The 15,501-nt window shown below is 42.9% G+C and overlaps 1 protein-coding gene across 13 annotated transcripts in view; it reads right to left on the reverse strand.

Annotated features, from left to right (window-relative positions):
- Positions 1–15,501, reverse strand: part of SIPA1L1 (signal induced proliferation associated 1 like 1) — a 370,378-nt gene that overhangs the window by 29,170 nt on the left and 325,707 nt on the right. For 12 of the 13 annotated variants that reach the window (XM_061156758.1, XM_061156766.1, XM_061156764.1 and 9 more), the window contains 3 exons: positions 13,472–13,596; positions 10,531–10,649; positions 6,350–6,792 (listed from right to left, as the gene is read on the reverse strand). In XM_061156758.1, coding sequence (XP_061012741.1) covers positions 6,350–6,792; positions 10,531–10,649; positions 13,472–13,596 — 687 coding nt within the window. Of the gene's footprint in view, positions 1–6,349; positions 6,793–10,530; positions 10,650–11,091; positions 11,155–13,471; positions 13,597–15,501 lie in introns of all 13 variants that reach the window. The other variant, XM_061156768.1, reaches the window with a different exon arrangement.

Genomic DNA, 15,501 nt, shown 5'->3' on the forward strand with positions numbered 1-15,501 from the left:
TGAAAAACTCATGCCATACATGAGTTTATGTACATACAAGGACTTTATGTACACTCTTAAATATGTACTTTCATATAAAACCACTGTAGCTCTGGGCAAATACTGACACATCTATACAATAAACTTTGGAACGTAGTGGTAGTTTTCCAGAGGAGTCAGGAGTTAAGGATTTATGCTATTTTCAAACTGGTTTATTAGTAAGGACCTTGAGACATCAGGAAAAAGTAGGAAGACTAAGGAAGAAATTATTCCTATTTGGTCATCAAAATGTACTAAGCATCCATAATGCTGGTGCATTGAGCACCTAGCTTTTATGTTCATAGTATAGTATGGCACATACTATGCAAAGGTGCTTAGGATGAATACACTGGGTAAGAAATCCTCTTCTACTGGAGGGCAGTAAAAATGTGTATGTGAGATGGCCAAGAGGTACTGGAAAAGATGCTCCACATCATTAATTTTCCCTTCCTTATTCGTGCTCAGTCATGTCCAACTCTTCGCAACCCCAATGGACTGTAATTTGCCAGGCTTCTGTCTACGGAATTTTCCAGGCAAGAATACTTGCATTGACAGGTGGATTCTTTACCAACTGAGCCACCTACCAAGCCCAATTAATTAATTGTTACAGAAATGCCTATCAAAATGGTCAGAATGGCCATCATCAAAAAACTTACAAACAATAAATGCTGGAGAGGGTGTGGAGAAAAGGGAACTCTCTTGCACTTTGGTGGGAATGTAAGTTGATACAGCCATTTTAGAGAACAATGTGGAGTTCCTTAAAAAATTAAAAATAGAACTTAAAAAATTAAAAATATAATCCAGCAATCACACTACTGGCATATGCCCTGAGAAAATTATAATTCAAAAACACACATGTACCCCAAAATCACTTCAGATGGTGATTGCAGCCATGAAATTAAAAGATGCTTGCTCCTTGGAAGAAAAGCTTGATCAACCTAAATAGCATATTAAAAAGCAGAGATATTATTTTGCTGACAAAGGTCAGTCTAGTCAAAGCTATGGTTTTTCCAGTAGTCATGTAAGGATGTGAGAGTTGGACTATAAAGAAAGCTGAGCACTGAAGAATTGATGCTTTTAAACTGTGGTGTTGGAGAAGACTCTTGAAGTCTCTTGGACTGCAACGAGATCCAACCGGTCCATCCTAAAGGATATCAGCCCTGGGTGTTCACTGGAAGGACTGATGTTGAAGCTGAAGCTTTGCCTACCTGCTGTGAAGAACTGACTCATTTGAAAAGACCCTGATGCTGGGAAAGATCGAAGGCAGGAGGAGAAGGGGACGACAGAGGATGAGATGGTTGGATGGCATCACCGACTTGATGGACATGGATTTGAGCAATCTCAGGGAGCTGGTGATGGACAGGGAGGCCTGGCATGCTCCAGTGCATGGGGTCACAAAGAGTCGGACATGACTGAGCGACTGAACTGAACTGAACATCTTATACAATGGAATATTACTCGCCATAAAAAGGAGCAAAATGAAACTGGATCATTTGTAGAGATGGGGATGGACCTAGAGTCGGTCATGCCGAGTGAGGTAAGTCAGAAAGAGTAAAACAAATGATCATATATTAACACATGCATGTGGAATCAAGAAAAATGGGAGATGAATCTAGTTCCAGGGCAGGAACAGAGACAGAAGTAGAGAATGCATGTGTGGACACAGCGGGGAAGGAGAGAGTGGGATGAACTGGGAGATCAGGCTGACATGTAGACGCTGTGCTGTGCTCAGTCCTCTCTGACTCTTTGTGATCCCAAGGACGGTAGCCCTCCAAGATCCTCTGTCAGTGGGATTTTCTAGGCAAGAATACTGGAGTAAGTTGCCATCCCCTTTCTCCAGGGGATCTTCCTGACCCAGGGATCGAATCTGTGTCTCTTGTGTCTCCTGCATCGATAGGAAGATTCTTCACCACTGAGCCACCCGGGAAGCCTATATATATATATTCTACCCTGTGTAGAACAGATAGCATGTGGAAGCTGTGATTTAGCACAGGGAGACCAGTGCGGTGCAATGTGATGACCCAAATGTGTGGAATTGGGGGAGCAGGAGGTCGGTCCAAGAGGGAGGGGAATCTATGTATACAAAGAGCTGATTCATTCTGTTGTACAGCAGAAACTAACATTGTAAAGCAATTTTACTCCAACTAAAAAAACAGAAACAACTTTGATTTTGTAATTAATAAACCTTCCTATCCCTCTCCCCAAATGTATATGTGAGCACATGTTTTTCAGTCACCCAGTCATTTCCGACTCTGGGACCCCATGAACTGGGGCACACCAGGCCTCCCTGTCCCTCACCATCTCCCCAAAGTTTGCCCAAGTTCACGTGCATTGCATTGGTGATGCCATCCAGTCATCTCTTCCTTTGATGCTCTCTTCTCCTACTCTCAATCTTTCCCAGCATCAAGGATTTTTCCAACGAGTCAGTTGTTCTCATCAGATGACTAAAATACTGGAGCTTCAGTTTCAGCATCAGTTCTTCCAACAAGTATTCAGGGTTGATTTCCCTTAAGACTGACTGGTTTGATCTCCCTGCTGTCCAAGGGACTTTCAGGAGTCTTCTCCAGCAACAAAGTTCAAAGGCATCAATTCTTTGGCACTCTGCTTTCTTTACAGTCCAGTTCTCATAACCATATCTGACCACTGGGAAGACCACAGCCTTGACTGTATGGACCTTTGTTGGCAGAGTAAAGTCTGTTTTTCAACACACTGACTAGGTTTGTCATCATTTTCCTGCCAAGAAGCAATCCTCTTCTGATTTCATGGTTGCTGCCACTGTCTGAAGTGATTTTGGGGCCCAAGAAGAGAAAATCTGTCACTACTTCCACCTTTTCCCTTTCTATTTGAAATGTCGTAATGGGGCTGGATGCCATGATCTTAATTTTTTTAATATTTAGTCATAAGCCGGCTCTTTTCACCCTCATCAAGAGACTCTTTAGTTCCTCTTTGCTTTCTGCCATTAGAGTGGTATCATCTGCATATCTGAGATTGTTGATGTTTCTCCTGCCTATCTTGATTCTAGCTTGTAACTCATCCAGTCTAGCATTTCTCATGACGTGCTCCGCATATAGGTTAAACAAACAGGGTGACCGCAGACAGCCCTGTCATACTTCTTTCTCAATCTTGAACTGATCAGTTGTTCCATACAGGGTTCTGACTGTTGCTTCTTGACCAGCATACAGTTTCTCGGGAGACAGGTAAGATGGACTGCTATTCCCATCTCTTTCAGAGCTTTCTACAGTTTATTATGATCCATCCAGTCTGTTATGATCCACACAGTCAAAGGCTTTAGTGTAGTCGATGAAACATTGGCAGATGCTTTTCTGGAATTCCCTTGCTTTCTCTCTGATCCAGCAAATGTTGGCAATTTGATCTCTGATTCCTCAAAACAGGTCAGGTCAGGATGTTACAGACGAGATGTGTGTGCAAGTCCAAGATGGGGTTTTTAACATTTTTTTTTTTTTGCCACACTGAAGCATTTGGGATATTAGTTCCCCAACCAGGGATGGAATCCGTACCCACTACAGTGGAAGCACAGAGTCTTAACCACTGGACTGCCAGGGAATTCCCTTTAGCTTTATAATACGTGGTCATGAGCTTAGTTCTGCCATCAGCAGTGGCCGCTGGTCAGTAAGATGAGAGTTCTGTAAACTAGGGAAGTCTTCAGTCACCACACAAATAGATACTGCCTACTTCCGAGGCCAGAATTCTAAGACAAAGTGAAGCCAGCTGATAAGAGTATACTAAAACTGAAAGTATCTTCACCTTTCCTATGCTCACCACGAATCATTTTTCTGAGTAGTTGAAGACCTGCAAGTGAAACACCCATTACAAAAACAAATTTCTTTTTAAAAGATCTCTCCCTGAATTTCCAAGCTTCACAGACAATGTATATTCTAGCAGTAACACTTAAGAGCAACTAATAGACTTTTTAATTGTAGAAAGCTTTCAATGTGTATGGCTCCTCTCAATGACATCCAGATAGAATAACCCTATGTAATTACCAACCTACATTATAAGCAGTTCTCATGGGAGGGCCACACAAAACCTGCACAGCCATCAACAGGCAGATTGGAGGACAGAGGCAGCAGGAACACAGCCCAGGCAGAAATGCGCAGTGGCGCTTAATCACTGTAATTTAGATTTTGTCACCAAGTCCCAGGTACAAGCTCTTTTATGCACTGTCAAGAGATCTCCACATTAATTGCTGTTCCTGTCTTCCGAGGACACAAACACTCTAATTTGCAGTGATTTTAGTTTCTCAAGCAATATGCATTTGGTGGCTACGTCCCCCCTTTCCTCCAGAAAAGGAAGTCTGCTAAAGCTCTGATTATCCAGCTCCCTCTGCCAAGATCAACAAACGAGTCACAAAGCATCCGTATTTACCGGAGTCGCGAACGAACGTGACTCAACCTACCAGTGGGTGGGAAGCCCTGCCATCCTCCCTAAAAGGCCACATTCTTCCCGAGCAACCTTGACTTTCAACAGAAGAGCTATTTCTAAATGATGATTTCAATGATTTCTGCATGGTCAGTTGGAAGCAGAAAATGTGGCTAATCCTTTAAGACCTTCAGGCAGTCGCAGTCAGCACATTCAGACAATGCTAACCCAGGTGCCGACTTTTCAGAGGGGGCTTTGTACCTCCCCTGGGATTTGGTAGATCTGTTAGATCGCACGGCCCACGTTCTGAGCTTCGGCTTCAGAGGCCCAGCACTTTTTAACTTTACTCCAGAGCGATGCCATTCTTGACAAGACCTGTGACTTTCTTCTGCCATCCAATTAGATCAGAGATACATTCCCCAGATGGAGTACTATTTCAAAAAAGACATTCTCTTTTGAGAATGAAGAACTGAAAACCAAATCTAGGAGTCAAGGTAAACCTGAAAACCACAGAGGAACTATTGTGAACTGAAAAATGTTCTGAGTCAGTGCACAAAGCTGTACTTAATGAGACAGTGGGTGTGCTAGAAACAGCAAGCCAGTCACATGACTGAGTCAAGTGATTCTACGTCTATATTATATTATCATGGTATTTGACGCCTGGCTTTCTGTTTTCCAAACACTCCCTTATTCCATCTGTACCAAACATTCTATTTTCTGAATTATGGACTGGAAATTGGATACATGTTACCTAAGAATCCTGAGATGACTTTCCCAATTGCTTTTCTGCTTAGGGGGCCATGCAGTTTCCAGGCCTGTCACAATCACTTTTTATTACTGAAACGTGGTAGTGGTAAACAGAGATAAAACTCAGGAAATGCTTCATATCATCAACGTTTTAAAAGATGGGAAGTGTGTGAATCTTATCAGTAACAATACAGACAACAGGAAAAGTTGACTATTTAACTGATCAAGTGAAACAAATCCAAATTAAGTCAAGGATGTCCCCTCTCGTGAAGATTAACTGGGGTTTACTGACAGATTATGTGCCTGGATTCCCACTGGAAAAGTAAAACTAAACTCAACTTCTCTGCTGCTTTTCTTTAGCGCATAAAAGAGGACTGGAAGACGGCAAGGTTAGATGCTATCACACAAGCTGATCAATGACTGACAACAAAGAAAGGTAAAAGGAAAAACCACCACAGAGATTAACAGGTCCCCAAAGATAGTGATGAATGTTCCTCCCTAAAAGGATGAATATCTTGTCATATTTTGGACTGCAGGCTCAAACCCAAAAGAGGAAATGACAAACAGTATTTATTCTGCCTATCAGCATGATTGCTGAGGATACAGGGGAAATGTGTATGTTTCTATTCTGAAAGGTAGATGGGCTGTGTCTAATTTTAGCCACGCTTTCCTGTTGGACACCCCTCACCCTCAACACATCACTGTCGGGAGCCAATCACTGAAAACAGATTGCTGTGCAAACACTGGATAAGTGATGTCCTCTGATAGAGAGAGAGTGTTAAGGATGCATCCAGCATCATACATGATATGCCCTGTTAGTCTTGGGAAAGACCTCTTCCTTTCAAAAATATGGTCCAGATTTTCTTAAATCTTCAAAAGACTGTCTCATTTTACATTCTCTATCACTAGCAGGAAGCCACAGGACAAAATTCTCCTCATTCTGGTATGCAGTTAGGCACATTTTTATAAAATCAAATACAGCTACAAAAAAACAGATCTGCAAACTTTTCTCAGAGTTTAAAGTAATGCACTAGGATGGTAGAAATAAAGGATTTGGATGGTAAATAAATACATAAAAATTAACTGCCATTGTGCAAAAGACGCCCCCCCGCCCCCCCCTTTAAAAAATATACTCTTGATGGAAGGCAAGTGAGAAGAGGCCAGAAACTGGATGCAGGAGGCGGGGAGTGGGAGGGCCGGTTACCTGGTGTGGGAAGCAGCATCACTGATACTGAACGTGGGGTTCTCCCTGGTCAGAGGGCTTGAACCGGCCGGGCTCTTAGTGTGGATGTCCAAGCTCAGGGAGGACTCGGCTTTGCGGTCCATGCCGTGGCTCTCTGCCTCTAAAGTCCGATCTGCCATGGAGATGACTTCGCTGGAACTGTGCCACAGCGGGGCCACCTTCTCCTTGGCCGGCCCCGAGCGCGGCGACGACGTGGCCGCCCCCAGGGAGGCCGTGCTGCCGTGGCTGGGGCCGTACGAGGTGGTGTCGATGCCGCTGTCGGCGGAGGTGCCCTGCAGGTAGCTGTAGCTGCTGAGCTCGGCCTCGGCGCGGTCCCCGTCGTACCACTTCTCGTCGCTGTGGGCGCTTGATGCGTTGCTGGACAGGGTGTTGCTGCTGGAGTGGCTGGAATAGTGGCTGTCGGACTGCAAGGGAAGCAGGGCTCCTTAGAACAGGCTGGCTTCTCGGAGAGCAGGCAACAAATACCGGGGGAGTGACTGCGAATTGTGTCCTCCTAGGGGGTTCTCGAGACACAAAAACGCCTCCATGATGACAAAGAGCAAGGCGGGGGTACCTGGGAAAACCTGTTCAGAAGATTTCATGGCAGGCAGTGCTGGAAACTTTGCTCTTTTAGAATCGACTTTTCATTATTTAGTTTGTTTAACTTATGCTGAAGTAACTACAGTATTGAGAGAGTCTTAATCAGGGGAAAAAACCAAACAAACCCTAAACTCTCACTGGATGTGTGCTTAGTCGCTCAGTTGTATCCGACTCTGCAACTCCGTGGACTGGAGCCCTCCAGGCTCTTCTGTCCATGGGATTCTATAGGCAAGAACACTGGAGTGGGTTGCCATTCCCTTCTCCAGGGGATCTTCCTGACCCAGGGATCAAATCTGGGGCTCCTGCATTGCAGGTGGAACTTTACCATCTGTGCCACCAGCGAAGTCAAAACTGTCATTAGAGTCTTCTAATATCTCAGTCTTAAAATAGAAAGTGATACTTCCAAGGGGCTTATAATTAGAAAGACTGTATTGATCAGAGTAAACAGAAGGCAGAATATAAGACTTTTTCTTAGAAAGAAAAGATATCTTTTCTTTCTTCATATAGCATCTATTTAGGAGACAGCTTTTCTAAGGAGTGCTAAGAGGTAAAATTTATACAGATGTGCCAAGACAATTCAATGGGGGAAAATATTCTTTTTACCAAACAGTGTTGAGAAATTAGATATCCACATACAAGAAAGAATGAAGTTGGGTCTTAACCACGTAGAAAAATAAACTCAAAAAGGTCAAAGACCTAAGTGTCAGGGCTAAAACTACAGAACTCTTAGAAGAAAATATAGGTATACATCTCCATGGATTATGTATACAAATTAGGTATACAAATGATTAGACTATGCAATGGTTTCTTAAATAGGACACCAAAAGTAAAAAAATGATGAGCAAATAGATAAACTGGGCTTCATCAAAATTAAAAACTTCCATGCTTCAAATAATCCAATAAAAAATGGGCAAGGGATCTGAATAGTCATTCATCCAAAGAAGATACACAAATGGTCAATAAGCATATGAAAAGCTCAGTATCATTAGTCATTGCTGCTGCTGCTGCTAAGTCGCTTCAGTTGTGTCCGACTCTGTGCGACCCCATAGACGGCAGCCCATCAGGCTCCCCTGTCCCTGGGATTCTCCAGGCAAGAACACTGGAGGGGGTTTAGGGAAATGCAAATCAAAACCACAATGAAGTAACACTTCATACACACTAGGATAAAGGCAGACAGTAAGGATGGTGGGCATTGTTGGCAGGATATAAAACAGGGCAGCTGCTGTGGGAAAACAGCTGCAATTATATACTCAAGAGAAATGAAAACCTATGTTAACAAGAAAAACTCCCACATGAATTTTAAAGCAGCATTATTCTTAATAGCCAAAAAAGAAGACATCACTCACATGTCTATCAATGGATAAAAAAATGTTGCTATATCCATGCAATGACATATTATTCAGTCATAAAAAGATGCGAAGTACTAATACATGCTACAACAGATGAACCTTGAAAACATGCTGAGTGAAAGAAGCTGGACACAGAAGGCTATATGATTCTATACTATATGATTCCATTCATATGAAACGTCAAAGCAGGCACATCCACAGGGACAGAAAGTAAGTTCATGGTTGTCAATGGCTTGGAGGGGATGGAAGAGTTAGGCTTTCTTTTCAAGGTGATGAAAATGTTCTGGAGTTAAATCACAGTACTGGTTGCACAACTCTGTGAATATACCAAACACCATGAAATAGTACACTTTAAATGTGTGAATGTTTCGGTATGTGAATAATGTGAATCATATCTCAATTTAAAAAATGTGGGCAGAACGCTTGTTGGACAGCGGCTTGGTTGCTCAGAAAGATTTTACAGTTTATCAAAGAAATATGATTTCAAAGGATATCTGAGTAAAACAGTATTTAAATTAGAGGGTGGCTGAAAGTTCAGATACTTGGTGGAGATTGAGAGAAAAGAAGAGGAAAGACGTTTGTGTGTCTTTACTGGCTGCAGGAAGGGGGCTGAAGGAGGACAGACCTCACAGTCAAAGATCTCCTCCCCTTGAAAGAGGATTGATCCCAGTTACTTCACTGGAGCTACTCTAGTTTCTCTCAATAACTACTTATATTACAAGGCCATCATTTATTTTTCCTAGTTGCTCCAGGGCAGAACCCCTGTAGCACCTGGACCTGGGCTATAGAATTTGCTAGTTCCAGGCCATGTATGGCTCCCAGGCACTTAAAATGTGGCCAGTTCACATTCAGATGTGTTGAGAGTGTAGAGTAAGTGACAGATATAGATGTAGACATAACTCAAACCACATCTGGAATTCTAAGTGCTCTAGCCAAATTTTAGAAAAAGAAACAGGTGAAATTTAACTTTGAGAATATTTTTTATCTAACCAAATCTAGCCAAAATACTATTTGATCATGTAATCAGTTTATAAAGTGTTAATGAAGGAAGGGAAATTGACAGATGGACTAGGGTAATCTCACATTTACAAGTGGAATTGTGGCAGCATCACATTTCATCAGTAAATCTCTCTTCCACAGCCCAGTACATGATGCTTGCTCATGAACACGTGAAGTTTACACTTCAAAACTCATTTCAATTAAAAAAAAAAAAATTGAGCCCTCTCATTATATTAGTGAATATTAAATTCAGTTATGTCCTCATCCTATAAAATGACATAAATAGAAACAATCACATTCCAGTGAACAGACAGACCAAGGAAATCCACTGCATTTAAAGAGGGAGGAAATGAGTCTCTTATTCCCTACTCTACCTGTAAGTGACGGGGAACTGTGTATAATTACGGTAAAGAGGCAACGATCAGTGCAGCCCCGGAAGGAAAGAGAAGCAGTAGGGCGAGTTGTCAGGAAGCTGTCTGTCTCCTTGACTGATGTTCCAACCATTCATATCTCATGCTGGCAACTGTGTAAGCAAATAAAATCTTAATCAAGTACATTCTTATTCCAGACACTAGGATTTTCTGTGATTGATCACATGGCCTTCCATCCAAATCCATGGGGGTAGCAGGTGCATCCCAATGAGGAATTTCAATTTAATCTCAAAACAAGCTTAAGGCCAGGCTTCCCAGGTGGCTAAGGGGTAAAGAATCCGCCTGCATTGCAAGAGACACCGGTTCAATCCCTGGGTGGGGAAGATGCCCTGGAGATGGAAATGGCAACCCTCTCCAGTATTCTTGCCTGGGAAATCCCCTGGACAGAGGAGCATGGCAGGCTACAGTCCATGGGGTCACGAAGAATCGGACACAGCTTAGCAACTAAACAACAACAAAAAGCTTAAGGCCATTGGCAGTAGAAATTTCAGGGCTATGGCAGCCAGCGCCCACTTTCTACTGGGATGACTTCCCCTCTGACACCGTGGAAGAATAAGAGAGCAGACCAGTACCATTTTCACTTGGCAAGAAAGGCACAGGGCTGGGAATCTACCACTTTCATTTGTTGCTGTTCAGTTGGCCCGCTGTGTCCAACTCTTTGTGACTCATGGCCTGCAGCACACCAGGCCTCACTGTCCCTCACCATCTCCCAACGTCTGCCCAAGTTCCCGTCCATGGCATCAGTTTTCACTGCACCATTTTGATTACTTTACAGTTAACTTACGTGCCCTTGTTTGTTTGGAGACAAATGAACCACCGGATCCTGACGCATTAATCTCCCACTGGGGCTCTCTCGGAAAGCTGGCAGTATCTTGGATACTGCTGGGAGGTGGCAGGTCGGCTCTGGAACACAGCAGAGGACATCACGGTGCAGGCACTAAACAGGCACGGGCGCGGGCTGACACATGAGGACGGCCTGCCCCTGCACCTCTCAGTTCACTGGCCAGCACACTCGGAATTTCAGCGAGAAGCTTGTTGAGAGTTTACACGAGAGACAGCAAGTCAAGAGCTAAGTGGCTGATGGATAAAGCTTGCAGCTGGTGACAGTATGTCACACCATACACATGAGCAGAGCCAAGTACCACCAAACCAGAGGCCATGAACAATGCGGCAACGTCAGGAATCAATTTTCGGCTTGGGGAGGCGGGGAAGTCTCGAATATATGAATTAAATTTATGAAATCCATTCATTGCAAAGTGTGGCTAACCTCGCTTGGTCTACGTTACCTAGACAGGCATGGATGCAATCGCGCGTTACTTACCATGACACTTTGGACATATTTTACCTGTATATTCATGCTGCTCGAGGACAAAAGAATTGAATTCCTGAGGTCCTCTATAACTGTAAGCTAAGCACAACAGAAAAGACACACAGCGACTAGTTTACTTAGAACAATTGCTTCCTGTTGGACTCCACTGGTGTTCAGGATGGGGTTGTTCCAAAGGTGAAAGGTAAGCGACTTCGCCTCTTTAACACACCTACGAGCTGACGGCAACAATCGTGCAACGCCATTCCTAACATGCGCAGGACTGAGCAGTGTACTCTTTGACTCTCAACTGTGTCCAAAAGTGGAGAGGCAGGAAAAACAAACTGAGACGAGTGAGCCAATTCAATAAGCTAAGTTCTGGGTCTCCCCTGGGAATCAGCTTATCATCTGCTGATGGACAAAGACGGGGAGCCTGGCTTTATAAGCAAGAATCTGCTTCACGTTTTCAACCAGTGACCTGAAGGTCGTTAGAGAATTGTGTTCTTACAAATCGAGTGTAGGAAGGTCAGTCCCTTATCCACTCAATACCATGTACTGAGGAATGAGAACATAACAATTATTTGTCTTGATTCCTCCCTAGCATGGTTTGTGTCGGCTAAGCCCCAGATTCCTTCTGAAGTGCCAGGCAGAAAGGGCTGGGTTATCCTTCTGGGATGCTAGAATATCAAAAGTTATAAAAATTTATTTGAACATTTTCTTTGTAGCCTTAGATTTTGGATCAAGAAAGGTCTTGGTTTTAAAAAAAACAAAAGGCTTCTCTGGCAGGCTCTAGGAGTATCTTCTTTTTTTAAAAGAAAAGGTATAACCTTACAAAAAGGATGAACCAATGTGTTAAAAAGATTCACCGGTATTCATTTCCGAACCTTATCTATGAAGCGTGGGATGCCACCAAACTAAAGTGGATGCAAGGGGAAAAAAAAGACTAGAGGAAGGTTTATGCGAAAGAACGACTATGGGCCTAGGACGAACCTTGTAATTACCCTTTCCAGTCCCAAGATACTGTTTCATTCCCTGTATGACTTCACATGAGTGGGAAGCATGACCCTGAACAGTGCACAAAGGCCCGCTGGCAGCTTTGTTCAAAGCCTGCAACTAGGAGCCAAAAAAAGCTGCTAAAGTCATGCTGAAGGAGGGATCCTGTTCACATGTGTTGTTACCATCTCAACGGTATCAAAACATATGGGATTCGAAACGTTCTGTCAAGAGCGGAACAGTGGATCCGAATATGCTCAGGTTCTGGTGGGGGGTGGGGGGTGGGACGAGAGTAGGGAATGACAGATGGCTCCAATAACGAGGCACACATCGCACCGAAGGGGCGGAACAAAGCCTATCTTCAGAACCTGAGGGTTTTGCTCCTCTTCTTCAACTCCTGCCTTAACTGAATTCATCTCCACTCCCTTCCATGTTCGTGGGTTTTTAAGAGTCCCAGCATGGTCCCCACCTCTGCACTGAGGATGCCCTCCCCTGCCAGGTACGGAAACGTGGGCACAGTCACTAAAACAGAACAAAAGGATGCGTTTGCAGAGAGGATAAAACGATGAGGGCTTTGCCGTGACCGCTGATCTGTTTCCAGCCCTGAAATTTACTTCTTTTTATTCCACATTGATGGGAAAGCTACTAGATAGAGGCAAAAGGAAAAACCTTTAACAGCTGGGATTCAAGTCCCTGATGTATCAACTGTGTTGATACTAAATCCCTGGTGCTACTGTATTGAAACTCAATCCTGTTTCATGGCAAAATGTTATTGTATCAACTAGTATTTAGATGTCATCAGAGAACTGTGTAGAGAGACAGGGAGAAGGAAAGGGCCATGTGCCAGAAACCCAAAGGAAGGCTCACTCATGCAAATCTTTTTCCCTTCCAGCTGGTTTTATCCTAAGACGTTTCCTTAGCTGACAGCTTCATAGCAGAGTGGGGAGGAAAAAAAAGCCTATAAAGGGAAGAAAGGCATCCTCAAGAGGTGACTAGAGAACAATTATTTCTCTTTCCCATTTTATACACAGATTTTAAATTTTTTAAAACTCAACGTTAAGAAGATCAACTAATCTCCCAGGGCCCTTATACTAGGCAAAATCAAACAGATAAATAAACAAGGCTGGGGAGGGAGATAGCACCTAAGTGTCTTAGGACTCTGGCATTTCAACCTTGGTGCTGAAAATAATTCCTATGTACTTTCTGTCTTCAAAGTCAAGGTCACTTATGAACAGAATTCCTTGACTTTTCTCTCAGGTCTTAATTGCTGCTTTGACTTCTACACACATTAGCAGACTTAACGCTCATTCCTATTTATGACCCAGGGCTGTACTAGAGAAGAGGATACACTGATGACATCAACCAGAGGCAGCCAAAGTCACCTGGGTATAAAAGCAACTTGCTCAGTGTACAATTAGTTGCTTACCCATCTGGTCAGCGATGCTGTCTTCACTTCTTTGCCAGCTGGGTGTGGATTTCCCGCTGCCACCAATGTCTGACTGGGTGTTCTGCCTGTCGATGGAGGCGGGGGATCTGCGGCTGATTCCAAACCTGGGGGGATTTCGCCAAAGGCAAAGACAACATGAGGGACCTCGCCCATACGGGAAGGTAGTCCTGGGTGTAACGCACTGAACTCTAATGACAGGTACTACTAGTTTTGCTCACAGGTCTGTACCCATCCTCGTGCATGCATACGTGGATGCCAGAACTGTGGATGTTGTGGTCGGGACACACCCCTCTGTTCAGCAGAGTACGTATGCTAAGTTTGTAAACTGTGAACAAGGGCAGGAGTCATTAGCACTGAGCCAACCTAAAATAGATAACAGTAAAAAACCAAAACCTTCTGGCCCTTGTATAGTTAAAGCTCTGACGGTCATTCACAGCCAAGAGAAAAATGTCACCATCCTGGTGTTCCTTCTGTGTGTGTTGTCCAACTGGCACATTCCAGGGGTTTCTCCTAACTCAGTAATCGGCTACATCACTAAGGCACTCATTCTTGGAACAAGTATTTTCTGAAGTTGTTACTCTAAGGTCTGAAAGACAAAGATTGCTAACATTTACATTACATAGGGACCACTTTCCAGATGTATAAATTTCAAACTGCCTTTGGAAGAGCAATTTGGAAGTGGGTGAGCTGGCATATATAAAGGCAAACGTCTATTTCTGGAAAGAACATTTATCTATTTAATGAGCCCATTTTATTAATAACATTTCCTATGTAGAATAATAATATAATGTATGCTTAATTAAAGTATTTGTCTTGATTAGTAACATCAGCAAAGTAAATGCTGACGGAGTCCAGGAAAAAGGCCCAGGGTATAATACTCAAAGATCCACATGGAAATTTACAAATCTGTATGTGGGCACTAATGAACTTATAAGTAATTGATACAATAAATCACAAAACAGGACCTGAATTAACTGATGCATGTGACAGGTGTCTTTGTTACAAACTGATAAATGTGTGGGGAGAAGCACCAATCGGTGTGTTGCAAAGAGAAGGAGATTAGGAGGAGGAAGATCAGTAGTTAAGTTCAGCTTCCCCACCCGGAGTCACTCAAGTTCTGTCTTTATTTTTAAAATGACAACTCTTATATGGATCCAGGGAGAAAAACTTACATAAAAGCCTCTGCAACATAGGGAAGGCTATGGAATATTTTAGTAAAACTCCTACTGTAATATCTCCCTTGTTACTTTTTGCACAAATGACAGTCATTTACAAGCTTAACTCATAAGCATCACTAAACAAAGTTACCTCCATTATTAAAAACAAATGAAAACTTGAATTGATGAAAATTTCAGTGAAAGGGCTCATCAAAAAAAAAAAAAAAGAATTCACTAATTATTATGTTTGTCACCTCCTAAATCAGGTCCTTGTTTAGAACTGTGAATATCCTCCAGTTGGCTCCAATGATCCTATTTTAAGTACACAAAATTAATTTTTTTTTTTCCCAAAAAGGCACAGAGATCAAAGAAAGAAGTGAATTGGAATCTTAGTTTTACTTTTCGGTAGAAGTGGAAACCCAAGACTACTTTTTAAATCTCTATAAACTGAAAGCTAAATGCTTTTCTGGCTGTCTGCTTTTAAAGAAATGATAAAGTAAGCCTGTCTGTCTTTCAACTCTGCCTTGAAAAAAGTTTGACCCAATGAACTTTTGGTTTTAGTTCTCACACCCTTTCACCAGGCCATCAGGGCTACGAAGGCCCCATCCTTGAGGAGCTCAGACAAAACCTGTTTTAACTTTACACTGTGCCTCTTTTTGAAGAACCTAATTGTCCCTTTGTTTGGAGGAGCACTTTATAATACTCTAGGAGTCACAGTTCCTATCTGAAGGAGTTTTTAAGTAATCATTTGGCTGATACACGAAATGCATTCAATGACCAAGAAACTTCTCCCTCATTGAGTCAGTCTATAGTTCCCCAGGGCAGGCTGACAGCTTTGAAATATCTTCCTTA

This window comes from Dama dama, chromosome 12 (genome assembly GCF_033118175.1).
Source record: "Dama dama isolate Ldn47 chromosome 12, ASM3311817v1, whole genome shotgun sequence".
Taxonomy (NCBI): Eukaryota; Metazoa; Chordata; class Mammalia; order Artiodactyla; family Cervidae; genus Dama; species Dama dama.